General features: G+C 45.3%; 1 protein-coding gene across 4 annotated transcripts in view; it reads left to right on the top strand.

Moving 5' to 3' along the window:
• Positions 1 to 15,825, top strand: part of PAK7 (p21 protein (Cdc42/Rac)-activated kinase 7) — a 173,254-nt gene that overhangs the window by 126,164 nt on the left and 31,265 nt on the right. For all 4 annotated transcript variants that reach the window (XM_014966404.1, XM_014966403.1, XM_014966405.1 and 1 more), the window contains one exon: positions 5,856 to 6,070. In XM_014966404.1, coding sequence (XP_014821890.1) covers positions 5,867 to 6,070 — 204 coding nt within the window. In that variant the 5' untranslated portion in view covers positions 5,856 to 5,866. The remainder of the gene's footprint in view (positions 1 to 5,855; positions 6,071 to 15,825) is intronic.

Genomic DNA, 15,825 nt, shown 5'->3' with positions numbered 1-15,825 from the left:
GGGGGGGGGGGGGGGCAGGGGCAGGGAAGGAGAAGTGGCTTCAACTTCTTCATTGGGAACAGGGTTTGGCACTCTTTAAGTCAGGTAGAGTTGAGTAGATGTCTCTCGAATTTGGTGGCTTGACTAACTTACTTGTACTTAACATGATAAAAGGTAGAGGGTATGATCAATTTTTGGATTAAAGGCATCCTTTCTTCCTTTTATTCTGTCTTGGGTTTTGCTGTAAGTGCAAAAATTTGCTCTTTGAGGCTATTTACATAAATCTGGACTTCTGGCTTTTCAGTTCTTCAGTCCCCCTGAGTGTCCTCTGATGTCACATGCAGAGGAGGGACAACTCACCAAGACCCCAGGATGGGGCCAAGTGTATGACACTGAACAGACAAAGAAACCTGTCACCTCCGAACATGAGCTCAGGGATAGGAGCTGGGCAAGGTTTTAACTTTTTGTGGGAAGGCTGTTGCTAGAAATCCTGCCTTGAGCACGGACACCCTCATGGTAGGAACTGAATGGGTTCCCCTGGCACCCAAAATAATACTTCCACCTTCTTACTCCAGGGTAGAGCTGTAGGATACGTCTTGCTGGAAAAATATCTTCGTTAGTGACTGGGAAGCAGCAGGATGATGGTGCAGTAGCTGAGAGTGGGTTTGCTTGCTGGTCCATGTCTCACACCTTGCACGGGCAGTATCTTGGTCACAGGGAACTTTCTCTGCGTGTGGGGACCTGGTCTGTCATTGGAGGTCACTCATGAAGTTTGGACCAGTCCAGGAGTCCATGGCACTGTGGTGCTCAGTGAATTATTTCTGTGCATAGAAAGGAGTCAAACGAAAAGGAGCCAAGTCTGGTGAAGATCTAACAGGCAGAGTGTGCTGATTAGCATGTAATTTGATTTGTTAGGCACTACAGCAAACAGCATTAAGTGTAAGATGCAGTGATTGCTCCCAATAGCACCCTTTCAGCATTGCCTCGGTTCCTGCAGCAGCATGGATGGAGCTGTGTTATGACTATTCAGTAGGCACCAGCAGAGCCGATGGTGCTCCTTTCTTGGGCAGAAGCTTGAGTAACACAAATATGTCCATTTTAAAAGGTTTTGGGTAGCTGTATCTATAGAGCACAACTCACAGGTTTCTCCTCCTATCCCTAATCCTTCCCCATTCCCTGGTGGTGCAGCTGGGACCAGCATTGCTGTGGGTTGCTCAGCTAGCTTTTGCAGGAGAGGCAGTACCATAGTCTGATTTTCCCCGCCACTATTGTGTTTTCTTCCAGTAAATGTCATGTCTGTATTTTTTCCCATCATGGCTTTGGTAAAGAAAGCCCCTTTATTCCTGTGCCACCATTGGACCATGGGTTGGAGCAGCCCCTCGGCATTGCAGCCCTGAGCTGTATATAGACTTCCCTTCTGGCTCACCTGGTGAAGAACAGACTTGCTTTTGGTCACCTGCCACCACACTCGCTACATTCTTTGTTTGTTGCAGCTGAAGGGCTACCTCCTTCAAACCTCTCATTTACAAACACAAAATGAATGGGCTGCATCTTTTCAGCGTAAGTGAAATCTCACTACAAAAATACCACTTTGAAGCCACATAATGATGCGTCCTTGAACCCACTGCCATCAATAGCAGCTGTTGTTAGGACAGGCTCCTCCAACCCCCTCATGTTGAGTATCATCTTGTGCCACATATGTGGTGTTGAACTCAGCCAGACTATTCACTAGAAAAGGACATGCAAGTAGAGGACAGGCCTCCTGGTTCTGCTCGTCCCCACAAAAATAGCAACAAAATTAGGAGTACGACACCTCATTTCCTTTCATTCTGCGGGGGCGAGCGCAGGAGGAGCTGGACTGAGAGAGACAGCATTTGCTGAGAGACCTGGCACGGTCAGGAGTACGTTGGAGGCTGTCAGGAGGAATTAAGTTAAGGGTGAGTGCCCTGGCACGGGGAGGGTCGGGTGAGGATGCCACATGGGCAGCCCGGCACCACTTACCTCCCTTTGCCTCCACTAAATGCGGGCAACTGCCCCATTGTCTGTGGGATGTTTTCCTAACTAATCCCATTAGGAAATTAAAGTTTCTTATTGACTATGAGAGGCTTGCTGGTTTGGATGACAGAATGGATAGGTGCCTGAAAGAATGTCTTTTTTAATAAAATACTTTGTGCTCTTGATAGAAATTTCATAACATTATGTTGTATACATACTATCTAGCATCCTAGGGAGCTGGAGAGGTCCATCATTTCTCTTCAAAGCACTTAACTCTCCAAGGCTTATCGAACCATTTTAGAAGTAAAAGGTGCCTTTCTCATTTATTCACTTGTCTGGGATGTTTTCTACTTCCACATCTGATTAAATGAGTAAATGCTTTATTTTTTTGTATCATGTCAATAAAGCTATGACAGAGAGATTAAGGAGGTCTAAGGAGAAGCACCTTGCTAGAAACTGAACCAGGGCAATCACAAGCCAGGAGCAGGAGGCTTCACTGACTTGGTAGCCCCAAACCTGCATCTTGAGACAGCTAAGGAAAACAAGCAGTATCGTTCCCATTCTTTGGGAGAAATCAGGGGATGTGGGGAAATGAAGTTTCCTTGCAATTGCTGTGTATATCAATTACAGTTATTTAGAGGGAAGCAATAGGGAGAGGTCAGCATTACTTTGTAGTGCAATGGAGACCTCGCAGGCTGATGAAGCAAAGCAGCAGTGCACAGCATTTATTACTGACACCCTGAAGAGCCAGTCAAGCCTTTGGTCCTTTTGGTAGCACCAAGAAACTGTTTGCAGAGCTGGGCCAGGTGGCCATGGGGGGTGTCCTACCCTGCTCCCACAGGGATGAGACCACCATCAGCCAGGTTTCCCGGTCATCCGACACAGGATATTCTCTGGCCACCAGGATGCACAGCATTTGTGCATTTGCCCACATGGCTGAATCCATGCAGACAAAACCTTGCTGTGTGAGGTTCCAGTATTGCTCCCTGTCTCTCCTGCTGTAGCTTCACGGTCGATTTAAGCTGATGTAAGCACGAGCTGCACTGAAAAGAGGGGAGCAAGTCGCACTGCCCAGGCCTCAGACACCATCCCCATGCAAAAACGTGGCCTTGGCATCAGGTTTGAGACTAAAATACTCTCCTAAGAAAGTGGAGATCCCGCTGGGCCATGCTTCACATTTGCTTCTAGCTGCAATGGTAGTGAAACAAGAGAGTGCAATGTATCAAAGAGCAATTAAAAAAAAAAGTAATATCTTGTTGAATGAATCTGCTGTGTCTTTTTAAAAAGGCAACATACAGTATGCCAGCTGGTGTGCTTTTATTTATCTGATGGTTTTGGGGGCTTCAGAGGACTTCAGCCATCCCGCAGCTGCATTAGGGTGCAAGTCCAGCGGGAAACCCTGCAAATACTAGCACTGATCAGGTGAGGTACCTGTCAAGAGCTGATGGTTCAAAATGTGACTCCAATAGGCCTCGTAGATTCACATCCCAAAGGATGAACGAAATCAATCCCGTGCCATTGATCTGCAGCTGGCTGTGATTTGTGGAGCCCTGTGGGTGAGTGGTGAATATGAGCTACTGCCCGAACTGCCGGCTGCTGCTGTTTGAACCTTGAGAATAAATAACCTTTGACCAGCGACCAACCGTGACAGCTTTGGGTTAGGCGGGAAACATCTCTGCAAGTGCCACAAGGTACCCAATGTGCCACTGACACTAAAAATAAAATCACAATGTTAGAAGTGGAAAAAGGGCTAGATATCAGGGTGATTATAAGAGTTTTCAGGAGAGGAAGGTGAGGAAGATAGTAGAGTTAGCAGAGTTGGAAAGGGACTGTCAAAAGGGAGGAGCTTTGGAGGGAGTTCAGAGAAGGGGAGCAAAGCCAGAGGAAGGTGTGGAAGATGAGACCTGTGAAGAAAGGCCAACGGGAGCAGGCCTGCTCCATCTAAAGCAAATACACACAAGGGAGGCATAACCACCTGCAGACACACAAGGGGGACTCATAAAACAGCTAGCAATCAATTTTCAAATAATGGACCTGATCTTTAAATAAACTACTAAAAGGGAATGAGGGTGGAATAAATACCTGATTTATCATCCCATCTTTTTTGCAGCAGCAGCAGCAATGCAGCTGTATTTTCTTCCCTGAACTTCTCCTCTTCGCCTCCTGAATCATAAAGTCAGGGCAGCACCTTTACAGCTGAGTCTTGTCAGTGGTAAAAGAGGTTTTATGGAGCTGCCAGCCTCCTCCCCCAGCTGCTATTTCGGAGGGATGCTGCTCAAGGTCTTACCAAGCCCTGCTTGAAATGGCCATGAGATCAAGGGGGAGGACTATTTTGAGACAGCAGAAAGCAGGCAGGGGCCTTTTCCAGGACAGGACAGGATTTCATTGAAAAGCTATAGGACCTCTTACCTGTTCCCCTGGGACCAGGAATTTCTCCTTGCCTTACACAGCAGATTTCTGGAATCCTTCAGAAAGCCAATTCTGAACTTGCCTCAGTATAACCATTAGGCTTTACTTTGTTGTAAAGTGAGACCCACCAAACCCTTGGGTTAATCCAGACTGTAGGTGTATTGGTTATTTCCTGTGCCAACAGAGTGAGCAGATACCGTCATCCCTTTCACTTTGCAGTTCATGCCTCCTGTCACTTTGCTTCTGAAACCTCTCTTGCCCCCTCCTGTGCTCCCTGTGTACCCCACAAACACTCCTGTTGCCTTCACCAGGCTCCTCAGGAGAGGGAAAGCAGACAGGAGGAAGGCAAACAAACCCACTCTTGTCAGGAAATAAAACATTTTGGTCAACTAAAGAGTTGACCAAAATGCTTACTTTCTGTAGAGTAATAATTGCTGTAGAGTAACAATTAGCTTTGCTGGGCAGCCAGGTCAACCCAGTTGTCTCTGGCAATCCCAAGCTTGGGAGGTCACGTTTCCTCCAATAGACTCCAGTTTCTTGCTTGCACAGCATTGGCAGGACTCCTCTCTCTTCTCCTCACCCTCTGCACAAAGACCAAAGGAGCCGATCCTTCTTCCTGGACCTCAAAAGGAGTAGGACAATTGCTGTAATGAATCCCACTGGAGTCTGCTGGCCAGTGAGCTGCACCCACCAGGGCATAAATCCAGGTGCTCTCCCAGCACATTGTTTCTCCTTTGGGGGAGGAACAATCATGCCATGTAAATGTGATGATTACAGCAGCTGATACCTCTATTGTTTTTAAGTAGGACCCTTTACGAATGTGGATGAAGGTCCTTAGAGCAGGTTGGAATTAGATCTGAGCCGTCTGTTTGCATCTTTGAAAGGGCGCAGAAATAACCCCCCCTTTCTCTGCTGCTGGGTGCCATTTAGATAGGAACACGGCGGGGCCGGGCTCTCGTCTGGGACGGGGTATCTTTTCTCCGAGATCTGGTGTGTAGATTTAAGGTGCAGGGCTGTGTGTGTCGGAGCAGGGCTCGCTGCTCACACCGTGCACTCTCCTCCGAGCACAGCCCTGCGCTGCTGCGGCCGGGAGAGCACCGGGCTGAGAGCTTTCACTGGAGACACTTGTGGCACGGGCAGATGATGGAGAGAGGAGTAGCAAGTAGGACCTGGGCCTTTCTCTCCTGGGAATAGAGGCGTTTTCCTTGTTTCATAAGGTATTGTGAACACACCTAGATTAGAGACTGGGTTAATATCTTAAAATCTCAGATCCTGTGAGAGGAGGTGGGATAAGCATTTTCCTTGCGTGGATCTCAAAGGTGTTATGTGCGGAGTAAGATCCATGTAGGTATTTTGCGAATAAAATCTATCAAATTATCCATACAGTAGAGGCAACGGCTACAGGTTGTAACGAAGCATAAAGACTTTATCTTTTTTTCCTTTTCTTTCCTATTTCCTTATGACTTGTCCAGATTTTTCCACCATGTTCGGAAAGAAGAAGAAAAGGCTTGAAATCTCTGGGCCCTCTAACTTCGAGCATCGGGTTCACACTGGCTTTGACCACCGGGAGCAGAAATTCACGGGACTACCTCAGCAGTGGCACAGCTTGCTGGCCGACACGGCAAACAGGCCAAAGCCTATGGTGGATCCCTCATGCATCACTCCCATCCAGCTCGCACCTATGAAGGTATCGTGCAAAGTCGCCTTTGGATTTCCTAACCTAATTTTAATTGCATGTAACCTTAATGAAGTAATACCAATAGTGGCTGTCCTGGGAGGCAGGCATGGCTGAGGAGTGTTGAAGTACTGAGAGTGCTGCAAATCCAAATATTTAATAATAGAGCTGCAAGGAAAAAGAGTTTTATTTATAAAACTTGTACAAATGTTCCAGAAGAGCATGAGTCACAGGTCTTGCAGGGGCTGTGCCTTCATGCTCCTGGGCTGCGGAAGAAGTCACAAGTCCCGGTGGAAGCCCAAAATGATGCTCCTCTGCAGCGTGAAGCTCCTTGATAATTAATTTAAGAACGGTGCTTTAGGCAAAGGCAGTTTGGAGCAAGGGAGAGACAGAAAAGTACACCAAAGGAAAAAAATTAAATTGCTTGTTCAGCCGGGCAAGGAGCTCAGGGAGGGATTTCATTGCCACCCGCCACTGCCTGGAGCGGGTAACGCAGGTGGTGGAGCTGAGCTTCTCGCCAGGTGGTAAAATGAGGGGAAACAGCCCCAGATTGTGGCTTGAGACGTTCAGGCTGGGCAGCTGGGAAAAAAAATTGGCTCAGAGTAGAGCAGCACTGGACAGGGCACCAGCACGACTCTGGGATCCCCATCCTTAGAGGCTCAGGATTCCAGTAAACAAATTTGTCCTGATTTAGCAGTGTTTCTGGGGTTGCACATCCTCACATCCCAGTGTATTGCACCGTGTACTCGTGGTAGCCTGTACACTGCTGGCCATGTACATCTTGCCATCAAGCAGCTGCAAAATAAATTTAGTATTTCATTTTCATGTGGATTTTTCTGCAGCAAGGGAAAATCAGATAATCCTGAGAGCACAGATCCTGTATTTATATTTGATAAGTACTCTTTGCTAAATTTACATTTACTGCCTGCTCCTGAAGGACACTCATCACTTGCTGATCAGGACTGCTGGGTGTTGCTACAGGACAAGGGGGATAAAACCAATGTCTTCATTTTTTGCTGTAATGAAATATCTTACTGTATAATAGAGGCCCAGAATAATGAGGAAAAAGGTAGGCAAACCTTTTCCTGCTAGGGAAGGAGAACAGCCTTGTTCCACAGTCTTTCTTAATACCAAATACACCCCTGGATGTTTTGACACAAATGTGTAAAAATGCTTTAAAATGAAAAAAAAATTAGTTTACTGTCTTGCAGCACTACGATCTCTTTTCTGCCATTCCAGAGCTGTAAATCCATAAGCTTTAAAAGTTTTAAAATGTATTAGCTTTCTCAGCATTATACAGGGAAAATGACTCTGAGTCTTTGACACATGCATAGCTTGGTTTATGTGCAGAGTCCCATTGAAGCAATACACACTGCGGGGTTTGAAGGATCAAGCCCTAGATGAGTAATTGCCACGTTTTGAAGTGGAGAAAGTTACTGTTAGTTGTTTCCAAGAAATTGTCCATTGCTTTTCTGTCTGTATATCAGAGGTCTGCATAGGTCTAGATACCTAGATATGTACATATACCTGGAATGCACTTCTGAACTAAACTATCCTGTGCCAGGAAAGGGCTGGGGCCAGGAGCTAAAACGCAGCTCCCAAGCCAAGCTTGTTCTTCCAGTGTGTAGCCTTGGATGCCCAACGCAGCCATGCATCCCACGACAACTTTCCAGGATGCGTGTCCCGGGGACAGGAGGCCTGCAACCTGGTACCCATCTCAGCAGTGGCTGTTGGGCCGAGCAGAAAGAAGCCCGTTTGCAGAGGGACCTGCAGGAAGGGTTTTCTGCATAGATGGATGATGTGAATTTGGAAGCAGATTACCCAAATTTCAGTTAATTACATGCCACCGCTCCAATGATACAGCTAGGTGAGGAAATGGGGTTAAGACTAAAGGGTTCAAGAAATTGTGCCTTCACCCCCTGGTTGCTTTCCCTATCCAAGGCTCAGTTACAGCCTATTGATATGGGCCTCGATAATAGGCCTAGAAAAAACGGGTTAGTATTAATAGCAACTAAGAGACATTGACTGTCATCTGAGAATTTGCTTTTAACTCTATTGCACGATACCACTTTACTGTACATTCATTAGGAATTAACATGCCTTGTTTTGATATAACTCACAGAGAGAAAATGAGTTGTGGCCACTTAAACTAAGAATATTTAATGTTGCTAAGTTAGTTCAGCTTAATCATTTAATTTAGATTATTTTTTCTATGTCTGCACATGCACCAACAGCTTTAGTTCTGTTGAAGGGTTATTTAGGCACTTTCATGACTTGAGTGAGAACTGAAGATTTAAAGTACGCAGTTCGTCAAGACAGGAACCAAAGGTTCCGAGATCTCAATATTATTTACAAGTTTTCTCTTTCCACCCAGCAGTTGATAGTTTAATTAATGCACTTGTGAATGCACTGAGGTGTAGCAGAAGAAGATTCGTAATTGTGTCCTGAGTCACAGTATTAATTCAGACTGAGGCGTTTGGCCACAGTTAGTTCGTGCTGTGGTTGCGGGTCACAGAGCAGCACTCTTCAATCTATTCTCTGTTTCATTACTTCAGTATTGACTACCTGTATAGTGTGACGCAGAACTGTTCCTACTAATAGGTGCTTCTTCCTGACTGAAGAGTAGCACAGGTCATAGAGGCAGACTTTGTGGGCGCAGTTTCTTGTTTTTGAGACAGAATTGGTGTTTGCTTGCTTTGGGCTTCACCCAAAACTGAAGCAGAGGAAGTGAAAGGCTTTTTTTGACTTCTGTAGGTTTTGCAGCTTTCCCATTTAGTGGTGTTTGCTTGTTTTTCAGTCTGCAAAGCAGATAGGCTCTGATGGTACATAGTGTATCCCTTTGGGTAAAACCAATACATGATAAATATTCTCACTGCTCCATCTATATTCAAAGGCAGCCAGCAGCGATGATGAAGAGGCAGTGCCCTGGGCTCCCAAATATCCTGGGGGATGTCATCGCCCTGCCTCTGCCTTGGCTGGGATGAAAGGCTTGTAGTGCTTTTACACACGGGTGGCGGCGGCTTGTCATGGTAATATCAGTGTTTGAATCCAAACCTGAGCTGACTGTACAAATTCATTCATTTCAAGTACGAGGAGAGACAATAATGGGATTCCCCGTCTCGGTGTGGGTGACCCAGATACCAGCAGAGTATTGTGTGTATCAGATGCTAACACAAGTCAGTAAAACACAGCAGAAAATTTCATGAAAAAATAGAAAGTGACAGTGATCTTGATAGGTTTGGGGTGCGGAGACAAAGGGCTTTGAAAAAAGGCTGATTTTTCATTGAAAACACCTCTGGATGAAAAATGTGAACCGTCTGTGTCTTCCTGTACTTAAAATAGGCTTCATGAAGCCTGAGATCCTGATGCTAGGTCTCTCAGTCCTCTTGCTTCATTAGTTTGTAGTTGTCCTATGTGTATCTGGAGCTCACGGTTTGCATGTTTGCCCTCAGCACACGATATGCTTGGCTTCTTAGCTACACAGGAGCTTCAATTTGTTGCCATCCCTGGATTTTTGGAGAGCTTCAGAATCAATAGCTAAGCGAATGCATTGTCTTTAGGCAGCAAAACTCCTTCTTTGTGGTTTCTCCGCTCTGCTCAAAATATAGGGAAAACAAGCACCAGAACCCTCATTTTGAGGATTGTTGCCAAAAGAGCTTAGCATTAGCTATGTAAAGATGCTCTGTTAAGATGCTTGAATGTCTGCTGCTGTCAGAGGGAGCAGGACGGCGCTGAAGACTTGTTAAAATCCCTTCTCATGTTTCCCAGTGCAGTGAACAGCTAAGAGACTCCTCACTTCTGTCGAGTTACTGGAGGAAAAAGTGCCATTTGTTTCTGAAAAAACACCACACTGGCATTACTTTTCAGCTGTCTGTGCCAGTGCATGAGTGAAGCCTCCATCATTTTGCTTTTGTTGATGCTTTGGGTAGTCTCACCCATCCACACTCTCAGCAAGATCAAGGAACCCAAGTGGAGGATGACATGGCAGTAGCCTTGTCCTTGAGTAAGGAGGGAGGTGGCTGTGAGTATTTGGGTGGCCAAATATACAGAGGCATCAAGAGGGCTGAGTCCTTGCTGCTGGGATCTCCACGTCCTTCTCCCCTGAGCACTTTACAATAAATCCAACCATGCTCATCTGGTGGAATTTCACGTTTCCTGAATTTTCTCCCCCATTTTCTTCCCTCGGAAACACAGAGTGTAAGGAGATGAGGGCTTTTGCTGCCCTGTGGTATCTTGACGTGCACTGAGATGAGCATTAGCACAGCTTGGTGATGCAGAGGGGTCCGTGTTCATGCTGAATTGTCACAAAATGGAAGAAGTCTCTTCTGTGCCATATGGGTTGAACTGCCTTAGAAATAGAGAAAACATCGTCCTTTCCATTACTTCACCAAAATCCCCTTGAATGCCCTATGGCTGGGCTGAGATGTACATTAATTTCAGATGCATGTTAATTGTACTGTTAACCTGCAGTGCTTCATTACCTGGTGTCCTGCAGTGCGTGGGTGTTGCAGGGCAGAGAATTTCTGTAGGGGACAGGCCACAGGCTCTCTGGCTTTTCTCTGTCTCTTTCATCTTCATGTTTCAGTGGTCTAATCTATGTTTTGTCTTATTAGTTTTATTCACTTCTGCCTTTCAAATCTTGACCCTAATCCTGGTGAGTTAACTAATTTTTAAAACTTTGTAAAGCCTCTACTGCTAGATTTCAGCTTTACTACACAAAGTAAAAATAATCATGAGTTACTGGTTGTGGTCCTTTTAATAGCTCTGGCGTGAAAATCAAAGCTTCTGTTTACTGTGATATTGACAGAAGGAAAAGCGGGTATTTCTCTTCCCCATCCTATTTGCTTCTTAAAGTATTTCCAGTAATGAAACTCAAGCCTCATTTATGGTGTCATTTTTTTCCTGCATTTGCAGGCTTTCCTTGCTTAGGTGGAGGACACAGAGCCTGTGCGCAGAGCCATGCACAGCGGTGTTGAGTGGCCAAAGACTTCAAAGAGAGGAGATGAGCAGGGGTCCTTGTCTGAGCTTGAGTGGTCATAAACATCCAGCTCTCATTAGATGACCCCCAGCCCTCTCTTCCCGTGTGGAATTGCACAGGGGAAATGCCTGACCAGGAAAAGGGGGATTTAGAAATAAAGAGCTGTTCAAAGGCCTTTCCCGCTTCTTGAGAGCAGATGGACAAGGTGGTGGTTGTCTTGATCTCTCTTCCTCACCCTCCCGAATTTTTCTCTCTCCTTTTTGATAGCTCCTTCTTTTTACTTATTCGTCCTATGAGACACCTCTAGATGGGACAGTGTGAAGTTCTGGCTTGAAGCAGGTTGGCTGCCATCCCACCAGGACGCTGTGGATCCACAGCACTGCTTTTGCCGGGACAGGCCCTGGGTGGCTGCTGACATCTTGTGGGCCTTCCTTGTAACCACATCATGAAAATTCATGCTTAATCAACGTTTCTTAATTACTTGCTTTGCAGTCCCACGTTGGGCCTGGAGCATGTTTGGCTAGGAGAGAAAGTGGAGGGGGTGTCTCCAAAAAGGGGCAAGAGCCAACACATTGCAGCATGGGAAGTTCTAGGTAAAAGGAAAATGTTTTGTTAGCAAGTATGGCTGAGCAACGGGACAGCAGCCCAGAGAGGCTGCGGGATCTCAGCCTTTGGAGGGAGCAAAATTTGATGAACTAATGTCCTGAGCAGCCTGGCCAGGCTTTGACATTAGGTCTTGCTTTGAGCAGGAGGTTGGACTGGATGACCTGCAGAGGTCTCTTCCAGCCTCAGTTCTTCTGTGATTATCCTCACCTACAAGAGATTATGGTCAGATTTGCAACTGTCCTGTAAGGCAGCCCCATTTTCAATTTATGTTGATCACTAAACAGGAACGCGTTTCATGCTACACGGTGCCAGAAGAAACTACTGCAACATATTTAAGTCAAAGCTTTTTCTTTCAAAGGGATAGTAACTCTTGAAAGCTATTTGATTACCACGATTTTAAGTGACAGTACTACTTCAGTTAATCTCTGTACCCCCCTGTACAGATATAATACAAATACGCCACCTAGTGTCCATGGACGTGTCTTACTGCGACATCCGCTTGGTGTGATGAGAGCCAAGTTGCCAATTTTATGTAATCTTGCAGGAAATCTATCACTGTACAAAAAAAAATCAGCCACAGTACAAATAAATGCAACAAGTACACAGCTCAGAAGTTTTTTATAATTTGCATCACAAGGTTAATATGTTCTCATATGTAGTACATTGTACAGAGAAAACTTTCAGTTTTATTTCTGATTGTTTGATTTCAGAAAATGGTAGGTTTTTACATAAACCCTTTAGAAGAATATTGCTGTTGCTTGTGAAGTGGAGTTTGACAAGAGAGAAAATGCCTGAATAGGAGAATAGGAAGAAATGTTGCAGATGAGTAGTTCATTTTATGGAAAATGCAGTTTCACTGTGAAGAGTGCCAGCTGGAAGAGGATACATTTTAGAGATGAGAAATTGTTTGTTTCAGGGTTTTGCTGTGAATATGGTGACATATTTTGGTTTCAAAGATCAAAGCAGCCTGGGATGTGAAGGGCCCTGGAAGGCAGCCTGTCCCTCTCCACCAACGGACCCTGGGCAGGTAGGTCAGGTGAGGTGAAAAACTGGCCAAGGAGCAAAGCTAGGGGAGAGGAGTGCTACTGCTCCAGTAATAGTAGTTTCCCCTTTCCTTGTACCTTCCTCGTGCATTCTGCATGCCCATACCCATATATATTCAGTGACATTAATACATGTTTGTCAAAAGTATATGAACTGCTGCACAGATTTTTCTTACAGCAGTGTTACAGCGGCCACCTAGAGTCAGCATTAAAAAAAGCCAAGCCTGTCAGTCTTTAAGAGGCATTTGGGCAATGCCTTCAAGAACATGCTTTGAATTGGTCAGGCAGTTGGACTAAATAATTGTTGTAGGTCCCTTCCAACTGAAATAGTCTCTCCTCTTCCTCTCCTCTCACCTCCTCAGGAAGCATTTCTTCCCATGGTGTTTTTAACAGATGAAGTCTCAGTTCTTCTTTATAGTTTTGAGTCTTGGGCTTTCTGAACAACGAAGTTCCTGATCGGCTGTTCCGTTTTCATACCATTGCATTTCATGCTACCGAAGCTGTTCAGCCAGACAGACTTGAAATTGTTTTTCCAGACCCTCTTTTGCAGAAGAAAAAACAGAATCATTATCATTTCAGATTGACTCAAAACACAAAATGTTCCTCAGTTTTTCAGTTCGACTGATGGACCAGAAAATCAATTTTTCGCACAATTTTTCTGACCAAGGTATTTGTCCCTCCTATCAAGCCCTCAGGTTCAGCCAGTTATGTTTGGAGGGTCTGTCTGCAGCTGAACTGTAGACACTAGTATCAGGGTTTACAAGCAGGACATGGCCATCCTAGAGAGACACTAAGGTTGCCAGTAAAAAAACCTCTCCCCACCACACAGAATCAACACTGTAAGTGGCAAAGCAAGTTTTTCACATTCCATCTTATTTCTGTCCTTTAAATTTGCTCAGATGACCCAGGAGTAATGCCTGCAGAAATGTGGTTCTCAGAGGTGGTCCCTGTAGCTAATGCAGGTAGAGCTGGGTAGGGAATGATGCTTTGGTTCCTGTTTGACTGTGTAGACAAGTTCAGCACCACACTAAGGCTTTAAGTGCGGCATTTTGCTCCTCTGCCTTGGAAGGGTGATGATCAGTTACCTGTTGATCGTGTCCTTTGTTTAAAAGTTCCGTGACATCCCTGAAGGAGCTTGTGCTACCAGTACCCTCCTCCTGCTGATACTTGGAGGCAGGCTTGCACCTACACCTGCACGTTGGGCTCTTCCCGGGAGTAGCGGCGAAGTTTGCTGACTGCAGGGTGGACATCTAAGGATGTTTTTCAGAAATCCTTCATCGTCTGAGTAAGTTTTGTTTGTGCAACAATTGACACTGATTTGGTTTGATCTGCTCACGTGGGAAAGGATGTACTTTACCTGGGCCTGCAGCAATAATAAACAATAGTATAGATAATATAATTAGTAAAAGAATGTTTTTAAATGCTATTTGCATCAGCATTGTGATTTTAAGTGATACTAGTGTTGGAGTAATATTAGTGTCAGAGGCAAGCTTTAGTTTTATTAATGAGAGCTTGCATGGGTGAGCAGAACTTTGCAATACGCTAAGTAAAGATTGAAAGTAAATTCAGAGTTCACGGTCTACGTCTGCTGAGGCAGACTAGCCTGCTGTAAAGTTCAAGAAACAAGTTAACCTGTAGGTCTGCATGTAAAAGGGGCAAACTCTCAGTGTCAGCATTTCAGAAATTGAATCTGGACTCCTCTGGGAATACCAGACTGGGAATACTCTCCAGGTAGTGCTATATAACCTGAAACGAGCCAGGAATTAGATCCTGAGCAAGGACACTCATAATCAGGTTCTTTTTTTAACGTGGAAGTTAGTCCCTGAAGATAAATTTATAGGAAACTGTTCCAGTAACTCCTCTCGCTCGCTTGCCTGCCCTGATAAATGAGCCCTGGTCCCAGCTTGCTGCCAAGGAGCTGGTGGGCTCTGGCTCCATTGCTGCTAACATGGCTCTTGTTACCTTCCCATTTCTTTAGCCAAGCTTTTTGCCTACAAAACTTGACCCTACAAAACACTGATCCATAAGATCTCTGGGGCCAGAAGCAGGATTTTGGGCAGGGGGAGGTGGCACTTCAGGGAGGCTGCTGCGGTGGTGGGATCCATCTGGCTCCTGCACCATGGCAGGGATCCCCCAGAGCAAAGCATGGAAAATAAACAACAAAGTGGGTGCAGTAAATGCTTTCCATAGTAAACATGTAGAAAGGCTGAACGTGTTTTACCAAGCTTCAGTCAAATAATCCAGAGAGTTCACTTGGCTCCTCTGAGAAAGCTGATGGAGTAAAGCACCCTGGGAGATTTCTTATTTCCACGGACTGGCCAAACTTCAACAGTGCTGCTGAAGTCCCTCAGATAGAAGGTTGCGTTGACGTTAGAAAATGTCGTTGGTGGCCAGCAGTGGGAAACACTAGGTGGCAGCAAGAAATCTCTAGAAATTCATCTCCCTGCGCGCCGAAAGCGGGCCCAGACAGCAGAAGTCTGTGCTTGGGCATCCTGATGGCATTTGTTTAAGGTAGACCTTTTAGCTCACTTTGTAACGTGTCTGTGGAGGGGATTTCCATATGAAATTGGCCATGAAGCATTTGCATTCCACATCAGCACCAGGGCAGTGTTTGTTACTTCCATTTAACCATGCAATGACATTAATCATTCAATAACTACAAACTCTGCACATCTCCCTGATATATTTGTTCCTAGGCCTACTAATGAACTTGGTTTGGTCCATTGTAGTCTGTAACAGAAACCATACTGGTTATAGTCCCATTAAATTATATTCTATATTATAACCAAACAGCCACGTTTATTCAATCCCAGCGAAGTTTAGCTCAAAAAGAGTAGTAGGATCAGAGGGGAAATAGTGTTGCCAAGCAGCTCGCTCACCTGTGGAGCCAAAGCTCTAGGTGTAAATGTGTTTTTTTCTATCTCCTGTTCAGATATGATTAGATCTGGGCTTTGGTGACTCTCTAGGAATTAGTGCTTTGCTGCCCTCTCTTTCTTGTCTTCCCCTTCACACGGCATCCACTTACACTGGACAAATGCTGTGTATTATGGGGGAGCAACAATGACTTGCCTTTTCTGTTGTCTGTGGGATGAACTGTGCCGGTCAGAAAAAAATGGGCATTTCAGATACAGGTCTTTGGA

Source organism: Calidris pugnax, unplaced genomic scaffold (assembly GCF_001431845.1).
Source record: "Calidris pugnax isolate Ruff unplaced genomic scaffold, ASM143184v1 scaffold31, whole genome shotgun sequence".
Classification (NCBI taxonomy): Eukaryota; Metazoa; Chordata; class Aves; order Charadriiformes; family Scolopacidae; genus Calidris; species Calidris pugnax.
Note: the sequence above shows the minus strand (reverse complement) of the source record. Positions and strands in the feature narration are given on the sequence as shown.